At 31.3% G+C, this 15,670-nt stretch overlaps 1 protein-coding gene across 1 annotated transcript; it reads left to right on the top strand.

The window, feature by feature from the left end:
• Window positions 1-1,519: 1,519 nt before the first annotated feature.
• On the top strand, window positions 1,520-13,419 carry LOC139097515 (kelch domain-containing protein 3-like). The gene is made up of 6 exons (XM_070649387.1): window positions 1,520-1,732; window positions 2,400-2,591; window positions 2,782-2,843; window positions 2,916-3,348; window positions 11,879-12,074; window positions 13,007-13,419. Exons 1-6 carry the CDS (start codon window positions 1,705-1,707, stop codon window positions 13,227-13,229), a joined length of 1,134 nt encoding a protein of 377 aa, XP_070505488.1. The 5' UTR covers window positions 1,520-1,704; the 3' UTR covers window positions 13,230-13,419.
• Window positions 13,420-15,670: the final 2,251 nt, after the last annotated feature.

Here is a 15,670-nt window from a genome sequence, read left to right as displayed (position 1 = left end):
TCGTATGTGTATAGATAAGAAATAAGCTGCATACTCTGAGCAGAAAGTGAAATAAGAGAATTTAGCTCTTGTTAAGCGAAAATTTTAGTTCTCTCGAAAAAAGCTTTTTAAATTCATTCATGACTTTGTATACAAACAATATCGCTTTGCCGGTGATTTCTAGACTCAAGGTCTTGTTATTTGTTTACTCTTAAACCTTATGAGAAGTGAGTCACACTTGAGAACAAAAATATGTAAACAACAAGTTCTATTCCAAAGGATTGCTTCGTAATAGCGACCTAAAGTAGGCAAGTTCAGTCATATCCATAACTTATAGATATCTTATAAGTACCTCCGAACTCTCTATAACTTCAAGAATACAACTTCGTATCACCTCGAAATGCATTTTCTTAAATTTGATTGAATATTTGAGATAAAGTTAATTTAAGTAAGATCGAGTCTGACTTTGTGAATGGCAAAAGATCACGTGGGCGTCCAAAGTACTCATGCAAGGAAGCTGTCGATCAAGATAGTATTACACTTGGAAATGGCAAACGTTAGCAAACGATAGAACTAGTTTTAGACATCTATGTGAGATCGTGGATTACAATTGATCTATAAGGCCAGCAATAAGTAAGTCTTGAGATAAATTTAATTTTCCTTCATGAGGCGAAAGTGAACTTATACGACATTACGTTATATCCGAACAATCCCTTATAAAAAACTGTAAAGCATGTAATTTTCCAATTAATTACATCAATATTTTTCTCTATAAAAGCTGTTCATATTTTATTGAAGAAATTAGTCATAAAATTCAATTAATTGAAGCCAATTCAAAATGTATTTAAAACTTGTAATCTCGATTGCTGTAATGTTTTACATCATTAATGGAGCTCTGACAGCTCCTGACGATGGTTTGTTATTTACTTTCCCGAGCGACATAAATGAAGAAGGCTTCACCATTAGCCCAAGTGAGATCAAGAGAAACAAAAGAGCTTTACCGAAGCCTTATAAGTTCTGTGGTTGAGCCTTCTTGATTTGTGTCGCTCGGAGTTAACTGCACATATATTTTCTAATAAATTGAAATTGTTCAGTTGTTTCAGGATGTCAAACAAAGTATATCATTTGCTAGATTCATGAAGGGAGTGGGTCTAAATGCTAGTTTATGCATCTACAGCTTGTTGAATTAGAATTACAATTCTATTCAAAATTGATCAGCAGTTTTATTGCAACTTAAAATGTTATACCTAACTGTCAAAATTATTTCAAATTTTTCATGCTTTGGACACTAATATTCAAATTCTCAAGTTTATAAGCAATAAATCAGGAATCTGGAATGCAATCTGTAGATAAATTGTAATTTTCAATTAGTAATGACCAAACAAACTTGAAAAACCCTCAACAATACACTCAAAAGCAACAAAGTAGTAAAGGGGAAAGATAAATAAAAGTGAGCAACTTTCCCCTCTCCCAAAGTTGCTCAGCATTGCTCATTCTCTAGAGTTTATTTATTTATTTTCTTCCATGAACATTTTGAAAAGATCTCTCGCAGTAAAAACATCGTCTCTTTTAGTCAAATTTTTTATTTTTTAGTTTCTTATAAAAAAAATGGATAAATAAATGAAATTTACATGATTTCCGTAGGAACTAAACGTTTCTGTGCTATTCGCTGAATATAGAATAAACAAAATAAATTAATTAAAATCTAGTAAAGAGATAAAAAAAATGCATTGGATAGTGGCACTTGAAGGAGGTAAGCGTAACAAAAAAAATATATATACGGCTAGTCAATAAATGGAATTAAGTGGAAGTGAAAAAATAGCGACAACGCAATTGTGAAATGAAGAAAAGAATTTTTTCATGAGAAAAAAAAATGACAACAACAACAAAAACAAATGTGTGCGAATGAGTTACTACTGAAAGTGCTAAGTGAAAATGAAAATATGAATAACATGAGGTTGAATGTATTTTTATCACTGAAAATATGTATTAATTGACATCAACTGAGAATTCAATATCACATGTATTATTGTGCAAAACGTAATTCCTCCTATCATAAATGTCTATCTACTCGCCAAAAAAAACAGAACTGGTTTAAGTATTGATCAAAGTTCGACCTTCAAGTCCGGCTGCTTAAGATTTTGGTTTCGTTTCTTCGTCTCTCAATTCATTTATGTATGATTCTCCCTCAATAATTTTGGCAATTGAACCAGATGTACGTACGGATATGATCAATAAACTCGTGGATTATTGAAAATGTGATGAAACTTTTTCTTTCCGGTTTGTTTTTTTTGTGAAATTTTTTTCGCCACTTTAGTATCACGGAACTTCCAAATTCTATTAATAGACATGATCGTGATGATACCTCTTTTCTTCGCCTGCTGGTAATTAATCGTATTCATCTGCGTTTTCTTCAACAGGCCCGCGTCGTGTAAATCATGCATCTGTTTCAATCGGCGAATACATCTACTCATTTGGTGGATATTGTAGCTTTGAAAATTATCGTGTTAGTCGACCGATTGACATTCATGTATTAAATACAAATACATTAAGATGGTCATTGATGCCCATGAAAGATCAGAAATATCCACAGGTTCCGTTCCAAAGATACGGTAAGTGAATTAAATAATTGCATAATTTATGTGTGCCAAAAATATCAAGCAGGCAAGGTATCTTTGCCTTATAAAAAATTCATAAAAATTAAATGATTTAATACGAAACGTAAAGAAAGAAAAAAAACTTTCAATTTCATTTCATAGACATTTATTTTTCTTCTTTCTCACTTGGCTCTGAATTTTATAGGGCACACAGCGGTTGCATATGAAAATAAAGTGTACATATTCGGCGGCAGGAACGATGAAATGGTAAATAATAATTACATAATTGGAAAATAATTTTTGCAATATTTAATTAAACAATGTCAAAAACTTTCACAGGTTTGTGATATTTTATTTTGTTATGATACAAGAACGAATGAATGGTCAACGCCATCAGTGAGTGGGAATCTTCCAGGTGCTCGTGATGGACATTCAGCTTGTATAAAGGATCATTACATGTATATATTTGGTGGCTTCGAAGAAGCAATTGATCAATTTTCATGTGATGTTCATTGTCTTAATCTTAAAACGATGCAATGGCATTTTATACATACATTAGGAACACCGCCATCATATAGAGACTTTCACACAGCAACTGTGATAAATGATCGAATGTATATTTATGGTGGACGTGGTGACGTTCATTCACCATATCATTCGCAAGAGGAAATTTACTGCCCAAAAATTGTCTATTTGGATTTAAGGACAAATCAGTGGATTATGCCTGCAACTATAGGAAAACATCCAATTGGTAGACGGTCGCACAGTGCATGTGAGTATTATTACTATTTACAATTGAATTGCTTTTGTCATTACGTCAGAGTATTATTACTATTTCCATCAATCATTTTCTCAAAGTTAAATTGCTGCAATAATTAGATTTTGGTATTTATTTTTGTGTACGCTGCTTTGGAGGGTTGTTCGTCAATGACGTCTAGTTGCTTGGGAAGAAGGGGAGTTAGGGCTGTCGTGGACATTGTTATCGAGTTGAAGGGGCCCTCAAAGGGTCTAATTTTACATATTCGAATAAACTCGTCCTCACCTGTTAACGTCTCGACTAGACTACTTAGTTTAGGCCGTTGACTAATCTACGTTACGCTACGTTACCCCGGGGTACGTTACATAAAAAACGTATTTTCAGACCCTTCTCCCCCCAACTTCCATTCCAAAATTGTAAACTTCATTTCACTCCAAAATCATGCATTATTTACAAATGACTCCTCATGCCATATACTGTACAAATTTCCATAACAAAGTTTCTTTGCCATTGTTACACGTGTTGGTTCTGTTTACTTTTTTCTTACCATAAGGTGATCATTTGTCGATTATTTTTACGTGCATTTTATAGCAATAAAGTCACTTTTTATGTGCATTTTGTCATTCCTGTTTTTTACGTCTTTTAAATATGACAATAAAATTTTATTATCAAAAAGTTTCAATGGAAGTTGGAGGAAGTTACTTTGTAGTTTTCACAATTCGAGTGAATCTTAAAATTCATTTGTGATTAAAATAGCATGTATAAATGGGTTATCTTGTGCTATAAATAGCCGGTGTGATTTTATTATTTTTAAACAATCTCTGGTATTCGCCAGTTTCCTGATTAAAACTGTTTTTTGTGTTAATCGGTTCGCTATAATTAATCTTCTTCTTATCTTCGGCACATTTGATTGCTCTGAGATGAATTCCTTTGGATTTTAAATACTTTTTGAGAGATTTGCGAAATTGACTATAAAATTTTATGACTTCAAACAATTTTGGACTTCAAACTTGAATCACATACCATATGTGGGAATGTAGGTCTTCTTATCTCTATAACGGCAGCTAGCCCTTATCTTTTTATTACGAGCTATCCAAAAATTTTATCAAATTCTTTAAGATCATTGTACTGAATTTTTATATAGGCCAACAACTTATAGCATTCAATATTTTGGATTTATGGAGGTTCAAGATAATTTTATGGATTGGGGAAGTACAGAAATGTGGGTTCAGTAGTACCTAGTTCCTCTGAAATATAAATTGCTTCAAAATGCAATGGATGAACTAGTATTTCGCAAACTTTTCCGAACACGACACAGTAAAGTACAGATTTAATGTAAATTTGCTGTGTCGTCACACAAGTTTGTCGTGCAATATGGTTTGGGAGGAGTCAACTTAAAGGCTTTATAATTTACACCATTAATTCAATTTGAATTCTTTATGAGATTTTTGAGTAGGATGAACTAAACTAATTACAAACTTCCTGGTTACTTCGAAATCCGTTCCTTAATGTAACATCAATATAAAACAGTGTTGTTCAAACTGTATAGCGCAGAAATAACAAAAAGGTTGGACAATACTGATTTAATACATGAGTACTGACGATTACGACTATATCAGTAGTGTATTCTAGTTTGGATATTTGTATTATAAAGATTTTTGTTATATTTGAATGATCAGCTACACAGTTGGAAAACATTGAAAAATTGTCACCACGTCGCTAAGACAACAGTAAACTCAAAGCCAAGCGACGAAAACAGCCAAATTCATCAGTTTCATGTCACTTGTTTTTAAGTATGCATACTGTTGTCTCCGTGCCACAATAACCCTTCTTTGACTTCAAATTCTATAAAATTCTACTTACCATGATTAAAAATATGTCCAAAATCCAAAATTCTTAATTAAGATCATTTTCTTAATGACCCTATGTATCAATCATTACAGCAATAAATTCACATGAACCATGATAACCATGATAAGTAATAAGAGTCTGTATTACAATTTGAATCAAAAAAAAAATAAATGATAATGCACAAAAATTCCCATCATATATTAACAATCCGACAATTTAAAAATTATAGCCCAATTGCGCCAACGTCATTCAATTTTGTCGATTATTCACTTTACTCGTTAATTTTCGTACAAAATGTAAAAACCTGCTTTTTTTAACTCCTTCATTACTGAACAATTTTATTTTTGTATGATAAAATCTGTTCACAAAAAAAGAAATATCTGTGGAAACATGTTCGTGGAATAAAGTGTGTAAAGCTTATGAGAGATCTTTTATTTTATTTTTTTGTTACTATAACAGAAGAAACGAGTTGAAAATAAAAAGAAGAGAACCGCTTTGGGATATTTTTTTCGAGACTATAATCATTGCGTAAAATATATGCATTAAAGTTGCAAGTAACGGTCAGCAAGTCGTAATCAATTAGATTTAATTGCTTTTTTTTCGTGAACTTCTCGATAATAAATTGATGGTAATTTTTATATTAAATTCAAATAAAGCATGCCATGTAATCCAACGATGATCAGGTTTCTTTTAAATGCAAAAAACTAATTTTGTTCGTAAGACATTGTATCCAAAAAGGTAAGATAATGAATGACTTTATGTCAGAAATTATTTGAAAGACTCCAATAAATGATTACATGACAAAAGAGACTCCCGAGCGACACACGTGAAGATGAGTCTGTCACGAAGCTTTTAACGCACTCGGTACAAATTATTCATGGCTGTCAACGTATTTGTCTTTTAGCGTCCAAGTAACTGTCATGGCTTTTATTCATTAAATTTTTAACTTAATTATGTACAAAGTTTGGATACATTTTATTTGTATTTAAATTTTTAAAGGATTCTGGCTTATCGCATTCATCACTTAGTTTTTGATTTTATTTTGAAATTGTTTTGCTTTAATTTATGTTGTGGTTTATTCGGTGATAACTGTCATGTGGCTCCCAAGTGAATGTCATGTGGCGTTCAGGTGACTGTGATATGACGTCTAAGTGACTCTCAAATGACGTCTAAGTGACTGTCATATGTCATCCAAGTGACTGTCATGTGGTGTACAAGTGACTGTCATGTGGCGTCCAAGTGACTGTCATATGGTGTCTAAGTGACTGTCATATGGCGACCAAGTTACTGTGGCTGTCTTATATCGTCCAAGTAGCTGTCATATGGCGTCCAAGCAACTGTCATATAGCGTCAAAGTGACTGTCATATGACGTCTAAGTAACTGTCATAAGACGTCCAAGTGACTTTCATATGGTGTCACAGTGACTGTCATATGGCGTCATAATAACAGTCATGTTGCGTCAAAGTGACAGTCATATGGCGTTCAAGTTGCTGTCACATGGATACATGCCATTCGACAGCTTCGTGACGAACCCATCTTGATTTGCATCGCTCGGGCCTCAACAAATTAGTAACGCTTCAAAGTTAAGCTTTCAATGTCGCATGAGAGGCATTGCCTTTCGTTACCATAAATGTGATTTATAATTATGTTTTCTTAAGATGCATAAAACATGTAAAAGCAGAGGATTTTTCAATGAAACATTTCAAATCTTGCGGACAGAAAAATGAAATTTAAATTTTCAACGAGTCATTCATCATTAATTATAAATCAGATGTGTAAACACATCTCATATTCTCTATTTCTTCTTCTTTATACTTTATTAAGTTATGAAAACTCAGCGACTTAGTTCAAATTTGTTTTTCTTCCTATTATAAATCTTTGGACTTTTGTTGTTATACTTTGCATTATAAATATAGATAGTAGCTGGAATAGAAAATTCTAGTCGTTGAGTAATTGCGATCCGTGTGATCTGTTCAGCACGAAAATAAATCAGCCCGAAACTCGAATTTCACACAGCGCAAAAAAATATTAATCAGGGCAACAAACCTTTAGCACATTATTTTGCAAAACAAACAGATGTCGTGTGGCATATGGTGATGCTTGATGCTGTGGCGATTTTAACTGCCGGCACAATGTCGCGTCACGAGTTTTGCCACTTGTCTTTCGTTACGAAACCTTTATAAGCACTCAGAGTCGTAAAAGTAACGTAGGATCGGCAACACGTGGTGTATTTTATGAAATGTCGCGAGTCGTAAAATATAAATTTACTTCTAAAAGGTGAAAGAACTTGTTGGAAGTTCTGTCCGAAGTTGGAGAAAAAAATTGTAAAGTGTCATTAAACTGCTTGTTTGTTGCGATTTATGTGAATTTTACTGAATCTACAATATTTATTAATTCGTATTTGCTTGCGATGTTTGAAAATTAAAGGAAGTCGTGGTTCAATGCCTTTTTACACTCAATTTAGGTCCAGAATTGACATTTTTATCTGCTATTTGAATGAATTTTTTGTAACGTTCATTTGAAATTTGAATAATATTTATTGTACATAGTTGAAAACCCCTTTTTCATACAAAAGTTCAGTCTGTTTTTAAACTCCGAAGAATAAACATCATTGTGAAGTAATCAAATCCGTAAGGAGTTCTTAATTACAATTACCACAATTACAAAAGTATTTGCTTGTAAAATAGTTTTGTACCATTAAGAAACCGATCTTTAAACCACTCGGCGAACCAATTAAAAGTTAATTACATGATCAACATCCCAAAAGCGTTTCATACAATACACTCAGAGCAACTTTCCATATCATTCTTAATGACTTTTAAAATTAAACAATTTTTAGTACATTAAATTTATTTAAATCACGAAAAAAATTCGAAAATTATTCTTTCAACACCAGTCATACCGTAACGTAATCTCTCATAAGTTAAATTAAAAACGCTCACGCAACAATTTGAGAATGTTCTACACACGAACTTACTTACATCATGAACATAAATATTTTGACATGTTCCGCAATCCATTAATCCTCAGACAATTGCAATACATATATTTTTATTTATTTTCATGAATCAGCTTTTGAATGGTCTTCACATCAAAAAACCGAGCTTATATTTACGATTATTGTGGAAGTGATTCCAATTAGTATTTACAATGCAATTTAAAATGAACATAAATTGAGCGGCAGTAGCCTACTGACTTGGAATTGTATAAATTTTTTATCGTGACGCAGGTCCAGAGGGGACATTGTTGATGTGAAACTGATTTTCTGATGTAAATTGGAAGATTTCTCGGTACTTAAGGGATTAAAATTGACATGATTAAGTGGTAATGTGCGATTGATTGCAGGATTTTTGGCAGACAATTGGTTGCTGATTGACTTTGTATTTTTATTGAGTGGAATTTCAAAGAATTGTAATTACAATTTGTGTATTTATAGTGAAATTTTCTATTTTTAATTGTAAATTCCGAGCGACACAATGTGGCAAATTGTAGTTAAGATCACTGCGCGTCTTACTGTTGATAAGGCGACTTAGTTGTGTCCTAGGGTACAGTAAGTCCCGAGCAACACGATTGGGTGGACGGCCATCAGAACCACTTCGCGCCTTACTGTTTATACGGCAACGTAGCGGTACAATAAATACCAACCGGCACAATGCCACGTTGCGTCTTACTCTTATAACAGCTTAATAGGAACGGTTTCCTAGAAACCACATTGTGCTGTTCAAATATTTATTTAAATTTCGGGGATTTTTCTACATTTTTTTATCTTTACATGACTTCCGTTCAGCTACATGCATTGAAATCCACTCTTACAACTACATCTACTCATAACCCTGACATTAATAATATAATGATTCAATAACATCAAAAATAAAAAACTGACAAATCATCACTATAATTTCCTACAAAATAAAAGCATTGAGATAATAGAATTGATTCAACGAGAAACTTTATCATACAAACTTCCTCAATTTGTACATCAAGTACAGAAGAAATAAAATAAAAAAAAAATGTGAGAGTAAATGAACCTCAACAATGTCTGCAGTAAGCAAACATTTATGTGTAATGAAATAAAATTCAAACTATTCTATTTTTAATCTCTTATATCATTCATGTATGCATTGTTTTCGTATTTTTTCAAGTATGTATCTTTGTAAAAAAGAAACGAACGGAGGAAAAATAATGACCTATTTTGTAGTTATAATGTGATTACAATGTTCATCCACTTGTTGCACATTCTTTTTTTTTTACATTTTAAAGAAATCATTTTATTTTTGCACATTTTTCATGTCATGACATTGTAATACAATGATGAACATAAATCGGATATTCTGTAGGGATTGGAATAATTTATCAATGCTTTTGTCTTGGTAAGGATCTGTTTATTGGGTTTCTTGGCTATTGATTGTTAAATGAGGATGGACTTGGCAGGGCTTACACTTACATGTTAGCTTCTTCGTTAGTTCCGCATCGTTGGAATAGCTTGGAATAGCCAGAATGAATCATGTAGAGTATGTGCTTGGGTAGGAGAGGTTGTAGAGCGATAAACACCTGTATTGCGTATTACAAACCTATGAGAAAGGTCGGAAATTACGTAACGCTTAGGGAAGGATAGCGAGTTTACAATGTTTGTTCATGATTTAGTTCCAAATCGTTACGTTGGAGTGAGAAGGTCCGAAAAAACCATTTTTAGAGTTGCCTAATTTCCGGACAGTCCGTACACACTCTTACATTTGTTTAATAAAAGCTTCTTTTTCTCGGGATAGCGACCGAAGTTAAATTTGATCGGACATGACCAATTCGATAGTTTTTCAACCCATGAATTCGGAGAACGTTGCACATCCTCATGCTATACCACTGAAGATGGACATTTTAAATTCAATTCCCCATTCTAACCTTCCATGTCGTTCATAAAATAACCATAACTCCGCCACTGCAACTTTGTTTTTACTCAATTAATAATTTTTCTCTCATCTGTGATATTATTTTGTGTTTCGTGATGAAAATTGCCAAGATAAGAGGATAAAATCAGAAATGTTGCTCTTCTCATGTTTAAAAATACCTATCAAAAATAAAATCCCATAACTTATATTTTTATTATATCATCTTATTCACAATTTTAATTGATGTTAAAAAATGCTTCAACAACAGTCAACCTCCCTCTATCATGAATATCAACAAGACAATTTAATCACATAATGATGATTGATATTTATTTCATTTTGTAAAGGATGAATGTGTTCTTTATAGTCTATACATAAGCGATGCTAAAATTATACTTGCTGATTTGAAATTTGTAGATTACAGTCACATTGTTGCTGCTTTAATTAATGCAAAAATGAAGATTTTTTTTCCTTTTCTTTTGGATTTTTTATATCGAATAAATTTGATCGCTTTTAGCGCAGTTGGAATATAAAATAAAAATTTATAAGCGCAATATTTTACTTTGTAAACATTATATGGGATTTTTTTTTGTGTGTGCTGTTTTAAAGGAAGTAGCGTATTACGTCAAGTAAAGTGAATATTTTTGCTTTAAATGAAGCAAATTTTATGCGTCAATTGATGCAATTATTCTGCATTAATTAAGTTCAGTTCTAAAGTTGTGATTGCATCTAAAAATAGATTTTACTGCCTAATGATGCAAAATTATTCGCATCAATTGATGCAATCTTTTTGCATTAAAATATGCAAATCTGAGATTAGGTTTTCTGAATCAAACGATGCAAGGTTTTTAAATTAAAAGAAGCAATCTTTTGCATCAAATTTAGTAAATCGTTTGGACTCAAATTAAGCAATACTTTTACATTAAAAGACGCAAAACTGGAAATATAATCATTTTTGTATTAAATGAAGCAAAACTTTTGAATCAAATTTAAGAAATCTTTTTGACTCAAATGAAGCAAAATGAGACATTCTTTCAAAATTCGTCAAGAAGAAGATGCAAGAGTCTGACATTATTAACTTAATGAAGCGAAATTTCTTGCATCAAACTTGGCATAAGAAGAATGAACTGTAAATTATCTTGCATCAATCAATCAAACCTCCAAAATAAACCGCATTTAAACTCTCAATTTGAAATATTTCCGAAGCAATTTTGAAGCATTTTACTTCAACTGTATTAATTTGAAATGCTTGAAATAAAGTAATACAAGGTCATATCCAATGAAATGAAGTAAAATTTCTTACCGCAAAATTATATTTACTTAAAAAAAATTACTCACATGAACTCATTATTTTCCAAGTTGGAAGAATCAACAGAAGAAAAAAGAGTTTGACCATCAGTGGTCTAGACAATTTTTTCCAAGCAGTAAATAAAGGCACAAAAAATCAATACAGCAAAATATAAAGTCAGCTGTGAACATGTTTTTAATCAAACAAGAAAAATCTCTTTACTGAAGAGATCAACAAACAAACAAACTAAAAAGGCTGAATAAACAGCAAATAAAATTAGCTGAAAATATATCAAATGGCAATAAGCAGAGTCATTTAAATTTATTCCAACTAAAGATATCAAATAAAGCAGAGACATGATGATCAAAATTCAAGTAAATGGATATAAAAAATCGACGACAAAAGCAAATTCTTGACGATCATCTTGTTCTGTGGCAGAAACTAAAACTGCATACATAATTAATATCTTATATGCAAATAAGCACTGATCATATTCTTTCTTTCCTTTTGTATTATTTTCAGTTGTATATAACGGACTATTGTGGATATTTGGTGGCTTCAACGGTATTCTCGATCTTCACTTTAACGATCTTCACTGTTTTGACCCAATTAGAAATATTTGGCAAAATATCGAAACTCACGGAACTAAACCAAAAATTAGGCGAAGACAATCATGTGTTGTCATAGGATCAAAAATGTTTCTCTTTGGTGGAACATGGTAAGTAATTTTTATAACGGCCTTGACCTTAATATTTATCGTCGTGAGACAGTTATCAATCAATCATCTACGCTATCTACTGTAAATCAAACAGATGATTATTTGTTAAACAAGATAATGTGATTCACATATGATGAAATAACAAAAGCTACAACGAGAAAAAAAGTGAAAGTCGAATGAGATCATATTGAGATTTACTTTAACTGCTTTCGTGAATGAAATGATACATATTTTTTTATTTTTATGGCGGATTTGATGACTGCTTCTTCAAAGATTGTGATTAATGGGTAGTAAATTTTAGGAACTTGATGATAATCTCTTGTTTTGCAATTAGAGTTGAGTGTAAATGTAATTAAGAACTTGAAATGGATTTAATTACTCAAAATGATGTTTATTCTTTGAAGTTCAAAAAAAGATTGAAGTTCAAAAAGGGGTCTTCAACTGTGTAAAATAAATATTATTCAAATCTCAAATGAACGTTATATCATTGAATTTAATACAAAATTTCTCATTGCTCAGAATAATGAAATTTTTGATTCCCCTGCTTATTCACATGCGATATGAAAATTCTAAATCCATTAATTACATTCCCATAATCATTAAAAATCTACAAAACTTTTCTAATCACTAATAAATGTTTACAAAATGCGATTATCAGTAAATTAATTCCGATGTAAATATTCTCGATAGATTGGAATCTCTATAATCATTCATCACGTTTTACAAAGCTGAATCTTGTTTTCATTAAACTTTACTCGCTTATAAGCGAGATTATGTAATGAGTATAATGCTTTTTTTTCTACATTCAATGACTTCCTACGTCTGTATTAAAACACTAATTAATAACTATTATCATTTTATGATGAGATATAATAATAATAATCTTTTTAATATTCATTTCTCTTTCTCGTCATCTTCATTTTCACTTTCAGTCCGTCGAGTAATTCAAGTAGCAATTCATCAGCGCCAGCACTTTTGATAGACTACAATGATACACATGTACTGGACTTTTCGCCTTCATTGAAGACTCTTAGCATTTTGGCTGTTTTAAAATATAATTTAGATCAATCTGATCTACCACAGGAAGTCAGATTTGAAATAAGAATGATGGTGCAGGAGAACGCAATAAGTCGACCATTATCGAATATGGGATAGCAATCAACATCAATGTTCTCAATCTTAATCAACTTAACATTTTTAATGTTGATAAATTTATTGTACAATTTATTCTGCAAATGAATTAAGGATCTTACAATGGAATGGATGATTCATTGTAATTTGTCGCCAACAACAATTTACGTACATTGTTATCAGGGAATGAAATAAAAACAAAAGAAACAAAAAACCAAGCAAGCTCACAAAATATGAAACATACACAAACACACACATACAATCGTTTAAGGAAGAAAAACAATAATGTTGCATCATTTTGCGAATTTGTATAAACAAAAGTGTCATTGACTTTTCAGCGATTTTTATATTCTTACTAAACTTTTTTTTTGTTATTTTTCTTGATAACGTCAAGTTTATCAGCTAATTATTTTTCAACAATAGAAAATTTTTGTGATCGATTGAGATTGTTATGATGATTATGTCAAGTATATTGATAAAGGATTTTTTGCAACAACAAAAAATTTGCAATCTAAAATTTTCGACGTCAACAAAATTCAATGTTCAAATGCTTTCAATTGGAAACAAGTAGCTTTTATTATCCACAATAACAAGTCGAGATTTCTAGGAATGAATGATTGACTTATAGGCTTAAATTAGTTTATGACTAATGAATAGCAAGCTGCGATTTATGACTAATGAATTGACAATTTAATGAATAGGAGTTCGCGTGATCACTGCACTATAATCTGGATCTTCATTGTACTTCATTGTTAAGTTTTGCGGTTTTGCACCATGGCACACCTTTCTGGTAAGCCACGATCAAAACCGAATGCGGCAAGCGTATTATGGCATTTGCAAATTAATTTGGCGGCACTCTGATTGTCTACCACTGATTTAGTTGGACACAACTACCTTATTGCTTATTGGCATCATTACTATCTGTAGCTAACAAAAGGATAATGTGAGGTGAGCTTTGTTCAAGCTTTGATTAAGAATTCGGTTGATTCTTTTGATTAAGTTGCTTAAATGTCAGATTTTCATGATTCAAACTAGTTTAGGAAAAACTAGAAATCTTAACTTTTTGTAGCCAGTCCGTTAATGCTTGGTTTATGCTACATACTAAAATCTACCCTTGAAAACCTCTACCTACTGATTATATTTGATAAATCTTCATAACAAATCTCAATCAATCATAAAAAAACCTTAAATTTATTCATATCAATCTGAAAATCTTTTATTATTTCAACGTTTTATTTAAAATACAGTAACTAATACATTTGTGTAGAAAAAACATAAACTTCTCTTCTATGCTAAGTTGATATTTGATTTGGAGATCATTAGTAAATTTATTTAATGAATTAATTTATAATTTTATAAATTATAAAAATGATAATAACAAAAGAATTATCCCGAGCGACACAAATGATGAAGGCTACGTCGTGGAGCTTTTAAGGCTCTGCTGAATGTCTTCTATCAACATCGTGTTAGTGATAAGGTTTGATGGAGCCTTAAATGCTCCGTGGCAGAGCCTTCTTCATTTCTGTTGCTCGGGTATTGAACGAAGACTAAAGAATGCTTATCTTCAGATAAATCTACATGTGGTATTATATATTAATAAAAAAATGATAAAATTCAACGCATATTCTGGCATCACAACATAAAAAAAAATCACATCAATGTCTTTTAAAGACAGAGTAAATAAAGTGATGATGTTATGTCTATTTATAATCTCATCATTTTTATTTCAACTCTTGTTCATCATTTAATATATTCTTGTCAAAACACAAAGTATATATAAAAAAATAGACAACATCAACGTGTAATAGTCTGAAGTTCGGTGGACTGAATTTTATTGATTAACGTACAAACTGGTAGGCATATGAAATTAGTATGAAGCTTAATTGATGAGGTTGTACAAAATATTTCTCGATATAAATCAATCAAGAGGATAATAAGTCACAGCTAATAGAGATGGAAAATGTTTTGGCTCCTTGATGTGCTGCGAATTGATAAATCGTTGAATTAACCAATTTTATGAGCTTCAAAAAAACTGAAACTTAGATAGATTATTTAAATTATTTTTGGACGTTAATCAATAAATTTCAACTTCCGACATGATAAAAATTTCATAAAACTTTATAGAACTTCTCTTCTAATTTATAATTTATCTCAATTTATAATTGAATCTAAAATTTTGCGTCATTAGATAGTGGAATGAAATGTGATTGTATAGATAACACAAAAAAAAATATATTCAAAATTTTGGGTCTTAATTAGATATTTTTTTACCGGTAGATTGACGGAAATGAAAATGTGATAAAAATATTTTATTATTTTTATGTAACAAAATTGCAATATTTATGATTTAATTGGTTATGGATACTGTTTTGAGTGGATTTATGAAGCCATTTTGGGAACTTGAAGTTCAAAGCCTCAAAAGAATACTAAGAATATTCAAGTATACTTCGACTTTAGGAACCAGA

The sequence above is a fragment of the Chironomus tepperi genome, unplaced genomic scaffold (genome assembly GCF_022539635.2).
Source record: "Chironomus tepperi strain 1889 unplaced genomic scaffold, CSIRO-AGI_Ctep_v1 contig_424, whole genome shotgun sequence".
Taxonomy (NCBI): domain Eukaryota; kingdom Metazoa; phylum Arthropoda; class Insecta; order Diptera; family Chironomidae; genus Chironomus; species Chironomus tepperi.
Note: the sequence above shows the minus strand (reverse complement) of the source record. Positions and strands in the feature narration are given on the sequence as shown.